The sequence below is a fragment of the Alosa pseudoharengus genome, unplaced genomic scaffold (genome assembly GCF_046254945.1).
Source record: "Alosa pseudoharengus isolate Yale_2024_CS ecotype anadromous, Long Island Sound unplaced genomic scaffold, YU_APseudo_1.1 YU_APseudo_1.1_scf_23, whole genome shotgun sequence".
In the NCBI taxonomy this organism is placed as follows: Eukaryota; Metazoa; Chordata; class Actinopteri; order Clupeiformes; family Clupeidae; genus Alosa; species Alosa pseudoharengus.
Window position 1 is genome coordinate 9,236,672 of NW_027468685.1, and position 6,958 is coordinate 9,243,629.

General features: G+C 45.7%; 1 protein-coding gene across 1 annotated transcript in view; it reads right to left on the reverse strand.

Moving 5' to 3' along the window:
* The window catches only part of grin2da (glutamate receptor, ionotropic, N-methyl D-aspartate 2D, a), a 38,068-nt gene extending 32,150 nt beyond the window's left edge, over positions 1–5,918 (reverse strand). Inside the window, exon 1 of the mRNA XM_076301695.1 lies at positions 5,364–5,918. Coding sequence (XP_076157810.1) covers positions 5,364–5,918 — 555 coding nt within the window. The remainder of the gene's footprint in view (positions 1–5,363) is intronic.
* Between the last annotated feature and the right edge of the window lie 1,040 nt (positions 5,919–6,958).

Sequence of the window (6,958 nt, forward strand, 5' to 3'; positions counted from 1 at the left end):
GAACCCCACTCAATTAAAGCCCTCAGAGTTACCTTGACCGAAATATTTAAACATCTGATGCAATTAATTACCGCCCTGATTGGAGCAATTAAAGGCCTTTGCCGAGCTCTGGGATGACTGTCTGTTCAGGGGGAGCTCGGGATGTCTCTGGAGACTCTACTTTCGGGAACGCTGCGTCTCTCATTATTCCAGTCTACACTTCTTTTCCCAGGATGCGGGCAAGACAAGAGTGTGTGTGTGTGTTTGAGGTGTTGTGTGTGACTGTGTATGTGTGTGTGTGTGTGTGTGTGTGTGTGTGTGTGTGTGTGTGTGTGTGTGTGTGTGTGTGTGTGTGTGTGTGTGTGTGTGTGAAAAGTCTGCCATGCTAATGTCTAGTTTGCTTCTCAGGGGTAGCCACAGTCAGTGTATGACAGATTAATCTGAGTTGCGCACCTGGTGTGTCATGATTAGACTGTGTGCCTGCAATTTTCTGATTGAGGTTAATTTGAATTTGATTAATATTTTGCTTTCGTTGCATTGTCTGATTCGGGTGCAAGGGGGTTGGGGGGAGTTTGGGCAGAGTATATGAGTTCACTTGTCAACATCATCTATTTCTATTCACATCAGACAAGTCTTTAAAATAGCCATATCATTTATTTGACGAAAACGCATTAATTTGTAAATGAGCGTGGAATTTAATCTGACTTACCATGGATAACCACATATTCAAATCTCTTTCCCAACATAAACTCATCCAATTAAATCATGCCAGTCAGCTGCTGTTAAGTAGCCAACATGTCAGGGTGGGGGTATATGAGAGAGAGTAAGTGTGTGTGTGTGTGTGTGTGTGTGTGTGTGACGATTTCCTTTCAATCCTTACATCACCCATCGATTGAGGTCTGGGAAAGCACCAGAGGGTTTTCTTAAGGGGTTCTCGTGCCAATTAATCTCCCAAATTAGCCCATTAAGAATCTCCAGGAATGAAAGCGCACTCCAAAGATATAAACCGTGATAAAAGTAGTATAATACGGTCTGATGTCTAAAAAGCAAAATCACTGCTGGAGAAGATCCCTTGAAATTACTTGCACAACTTTTCTCTGGCTGTTTTTAGGTGCGAGGCTTGGACGCAGCAAGCTCTAAATAAATAATGTTCTTCTGCTCTCTGCGCTGCGCCGCGCTAGTCTCTCCCTTAGCTAGATAAACATACACCCAGGTTACAGGTGGAGCTCCGAGGAACCTGACAGCCAGGGATGAATATTGATCGCAGCGTAGGATGCACAGGCTCTGCTTGCCACTAACACCAGCACTTCTTCCGCCACTCACCTGTACATGGCCGATAACATTTACATTTTTGTCATTAAGCTTGCGCTTTCATCCCAAGAAAACGTCCACAACGACGCACGCATACTGATACCCAGAGGTTTGTGTGTCCACGGCTCTGTGTTATCTGGGGAGGTTTTAAAGCTGTGCTCCGCTGGTAGAGAGCCATGAGTTTGTTATTGAAATGCAACATTGAGTAGCTACAGTATGCAAACTCAGTGAGCCGACTGACAGTATAGGAATTGGATTTTTTTTTATCAATAACAGGGAACACAACCAGTGTTGCTGGCAACACGGAACTCTCTCAGGTGAACTGCAGGAATTATGTAAGAAGAGTCAAAAATGACATAGAATAGACCATAGATATCAGAAAGCTAGATTCCGCCGAGTTCTATTAGGTGGCATACGTGAACGTGTGCCTTTCTGTCTATGGGCAACACTTGCTGGCAATCAGACACCTGTCTGATTTCCAGTCAGAGTCACATGTTTCTCCATTGCCCTCCAGTGATTGTTACCCCCACCAATATGACGGCGATATTTATGTACATTCTGGAGCCCAATGCGGTATCTAGCTTTCTAATATCTATGGAATAGACCTCTGAAGTTCGGCTACAAAAAGGACCCAAAGCTGCCATCTTTGCCCATATAAGGACATCCGGGTGTTAATTGAACTACTGTACTATACTACTGTACTACTGCAAAACATCTGCATTCCAAACTTATTTGTTCCTGCAAAAGTTTAAAAGGTGCAATAATTCAAATCGCAAGATATTGGATCTCCATATATGAGCAAAGATGCCAGTGTTTTTACCCTGGCTTTGTTGAACAAGGAGAGTTCGGTTCATGGTCACAAAACATGGTTGTTTCCCTCTTAATGTGCAAATCTCTGACTTTGAAATAACCACTAAAAAATTTGAAGTATGTGAAGCAAATCTGAAGAATATCTGAAGAAAGACAGTTTGTGACGCAAATGCAGACTGTGACCTAAACCATCCCACTGATCACTGATCAGGTAAAGTTGCTGGGACCTACTGTATTGTAAACTGTCTTTGGCTGCAAGCCAGCCAATCAGCGTAAACAAAGCTCACTTATTTATTAATGTGGGTGCCAGATACTGTAAGCCTGACGGGGCACTAGATATCATAATTTGGTTCCCCAGCCTAATTATAGGGTTGCAAATGGGCTTGTAAAATAGTATCTGAGGATGTTTTTGGCAGACCAAAGTTGCGTACCTTCTAACAGGGTAAACTATTATCTAAGACAAGTATGTGTAACTATGGTAATTCTATGGCAGGGTGGGTGCCTTCTTAAGCACTGTGTCAAGTAGCACTTATCTGCTTGATCAACTTTAGTTGATTTGAAATGTAGATAAAGGAGAATTCTCATTCAGTTGTGCAGTGGGCTAATGAAAAAGGATTTCCTATCTCTCTGGTCAACTTCATTCACACAAATGGTCTTCACTTGCATCAGATCTTAAAGGTACAGTCCCCAATTCTGCTGAAAGATTCTTGATACGGTTATGGTTATGGAATTTAACAGACGCCTTTGTCCAAAGCAACTTACAAAATAAAACAATATAATAGTTAAAAATGAAGAGTAAAAGTTGGTAAGACTACATCAAGGAAAATAGCACAATAACAATAATGTCAATGCAATATTAACAGTCAATAACGAAATAAACAAATACCATAAATATACAAAGCATAACTCACAAGAACCATGTAATCAATAAAGTTTAAGCTGAACAGATATGTCTTTAGACCCCTCTTGAAAGACCCAAAAGTATTGCAGGAATGCAGAGCACTGAGCAACTCATTCCATCAACAAACTCAACATACTGTATATGATATTTGAGCTCAACAACATTTACACCACTTTTCCAATTTACAGAGCAAGGACTGTGCATGAACACTGCATCTAACAAAACATGTATTAGATTGGAATCACAGATTATACCTTCAATGACATCAGTTCAGATATTTAAAAAGTGCAGTCCCCGATTCAGGAGATATTGTCAGCTCAGCCCTTCCATAATTGGCTAGAATGGTGCATTGGAGTATTTTTCCAATTTATAGATCTAGGATTATGTGTGAAAACACTCTGACCAAAGGTGTATTAGATTAGAATAGTAGACTGTCCCTTTAATGCCTTATTTTCCAGTGTATTTTCGCCAATATCTTGTTTCTATCCTTTCATCTCCTGCTCTGATTATGACATTGTAAGTCGCTTTGGATAAAAGTGTCTGTTGGTACCCGGTCCGTTCCATGTGCCCAATCCGTCCAGTTCAGGAATTGTCTCAGGTTAAACTCTCCTCTCCTCACGTTAACAACAAATTAGCTTAACTGCTTAAGCCCTTTATGAGCACTGACTTCTGGGCATGTGCAAAACAGACTAGACACCCAGTACTGACTAGACCAGGGGTGGCAAACATAAGGCCCAGGGGCCAGATCAGGCCCGCCAGCAGGTTTCACACCCAGATGTTTTAGGTAGGAAGGGAACATTAGAAAAAAAGATCACATCCAGTTGTCTTCAACAATGTGTAATAAGCAATGTCTCTATGATATGATAAATTGATAACCTAGCACTACAAACCATCCTCAGGAAGGAAGAAGCGGAAAAACTAACATGGAAATAGGGCATTACAAGAGAGAAAGAGCTGTATATGACAGCAGTATATTATTTGTACTTATCACCAGGAGAGAAGAAAAACTCTTTTCTGATTGGCTGGCGGGTGGCCTTTAATTCTGAATAACAGGACACCGTTCCATATCAATGCTTATGAATGGTAACTATAACAACCATAGTAGGACGATGGTTGCAGCGCTCTAGAATCTTTTGGTTGCAGGCTTCCCAACAATGGAATCAACTGTAAATAAACTAACTGTCCATGCTAAAGTTGTACAACAAGCTGAACTAGTGAGCTTCTTTTTAAACAGAACCGCGTGTTTCCAGTGTTTACAGTGGCAACCGGGTGATAAGCGGGATAACGGCCTTGGAGGTGTGTCCTGTTATACGGAATTAATGGACTTGGGCGGAGGCTGCGCGTCGGGGAGTTTTTGCCCCTCGCCCTCGTCCATTAATTCCGTATAACAGGACACCTCGGCGGCCGTTATCCCTTACTTGTTTGCTCATAAGTGATATGATCAAATTACACTCTGATACCCATGCAGAAAATTATAATGACCATGACAATGACGGCCCCCCACGAGGTCTCATTCCAACAAATCCGGCCCACTACCTAATATGAGTTTGACACCCCTGGACCAGACAGTATCTGCTAAATAACATAACGACTATGACTGTACCTTTAATGCCTTCCTTTCCAGCATCTACTTTTACGAGGTCTATTCTTTCTTCTCCTACTCTGATAATGATGATGTAGATCCTTTTGGATCGACTGTGTCTATAACCCTTAAAGGAGTACCGTCACACCAGTGTGACGGGAATGTTGAGAAATGAACGTTCTAAAGAATATCTGGGTTCATTGAATTCAACATAGAATTTTAGAACCTTCAATTGTTGCGGAACTTAGAACGTTCAAAAACCTACACCTTTAAGGGGGCTTTCATCCAAAATCTGTTTTTCTATTCTTTCTTTTCTTACTTTGACTATATAGGTCACTTTGGATAAATGTGTCTAATGTTGTAAATGACTTAACCAAAGTAAAAGTTCACTAATATTTAGCAGACACTTCTATTCAACGCGGCATGGACTCACAGAAGTTGGGTTTGGGAGTCAAACCCGGGTCAACCGGTTGTCATTGGTGATGCCCTCTCCATTTTCAAAAAACTCCTGAAGACCCAGCTCTTTCTCCTCTCATAGCACTGCTTACAACAAGTCTTGCTGATCCTAGCACTTACCAACTGTCTTGAACTGACACTCAACTGTTTAAAAACAGCACTCACTGATGCACTTATTCTTACAGTACTAATTGTTGAGGGAATTGCTTTAAAACTTTTTTTTAAACTGTTTACCATGTTGTTAGTCGCTTTGGTTAAAAATGTGTCAGCTCAATGTAATGTAATAATGTAATGTAATGTAATGCCCACCACACCCCTACTCACCTGGGGCTCTCTGCCGAGCCCCGCCCCTCCGCCCACGGCCACGATGGGCACGCCGGTCTGCGCCGAGACGAACTCGAGCATGGGTGCCAGCGGGGCTTGGTCGAGCGGAGGCGGTCGCTCCTGCTCGAACACCAGGCCCTGCAGCGGCGTGGTGGCCAGCAGGTCGCACAGCTGCAGCAGCAGGCTGCCGGGGCTGCTCTCGTTCACCGTCAGCCAGATGACGTTGGCCGAGCCCGAGGGGGTCACCACGCTGTCGCCCACCGTGCCGGCCCAGCCCCCGCCCATGCCTCCGCGGCCCGAGCCCCCGCCTCCCCCTCCGATGCCGCCGACGCCGCCGCCGACGCCACGGACGCCCCTTCCGCTGCCACCGCCGCCGCCCGCGTCCAGGAGCAGGGAGGAGCCCGAGTGCACGACGGCGATGTTGACGCCGCCGGACACGCCGCCCGAGTCCCTCTCTCTCTCCCGGGGGCGCAGCAGCAGGGGAGGGGAGGGGTGTGCGGGCCCCGTGCAGGCCAGCACGGCCAACAGGAAGGAGAGCGCGGGTCTGGAGGCCATGGAGATGGCGGATATGATGGGCAGGGGGGGGGGGTACGCACAGGAAGACAACCTGGGGTGAGAGAAAGCTAAGAGTGAAGGAGGAAGAGAGAGAGAGAGAGAGAGAGAGAGAGAGAGATTGGGGGAGAGAGGAAGAGAGATAACACAACCGATAAGCAAAACTGTTGCACTGGCATGTCACGATGAATGAAAACACAAAACCAAAAGAAACTTTTCCGATCCAGGAATGAATTGCCGTAAACGGTGAAGTACATATTAAACCATAAGTTGTGAATAAGTCCAGGAGGGATATGCTAACAAAAAAAAATAATGGGACAAGTGCACTGTCTCGGACCTCAACCGATCTCAACAGAAGGGCTCACATCTCAAAACCAGCCCTACATTCAAACATTCATCAATTAAGGCTCCATAAACATCCAACTCAATCCTCTCCTCCCTGGCAATGGGACACACACTCTGCTCCAGGCGATGGTTGTAGAGTCCCCCCCCCCCCCCACACACCCCACCCCATCCTCAGCCCCTCAACAGCCCCTTTCCCGCCCCACCTCGCGGCCAATCACAATTCATTCGCCCCATTCGCTGATTCATGAGTTAGTTGCACACCATTGGAGGGCTCCGAATCTCTGCTATAAATCTGCGAGGCCATAAAGCGCGCCTTCGAGGCGTAGAAGCCCTGCAGGGGTAAGAGAATGAACAGCAGTGAGGGAGAGAGCAGAGTATATGCGGGGAGGAGGAGGAGGAGGAGGGGGGGGGGCATGGGGGGATTGTTCTGAGCAGTAGGGTATGCTCCGGTGAGGTGCAGGGTAAGTAGTGAGACAGAGAGAAAGAGAGAGAGAGGGGGAGAGAGGGAGTGTGGGAGAGTGAGAGGGAGAGTGCGAGGGAGAGGGGTGAGGCGGAGTGCAAGTAGTGAAGGGGGGGAGTGGGAGAGAGAGAGAGCGGGAGAGAGAGGAAGAGAGAGAATGGGAGACAGAGAGGGAGAGGGAGAGAGAGAGAGAGAAAGGGGGAGACTGGAAGAGAGAATGAGAGAGTGGAAGAGAGAA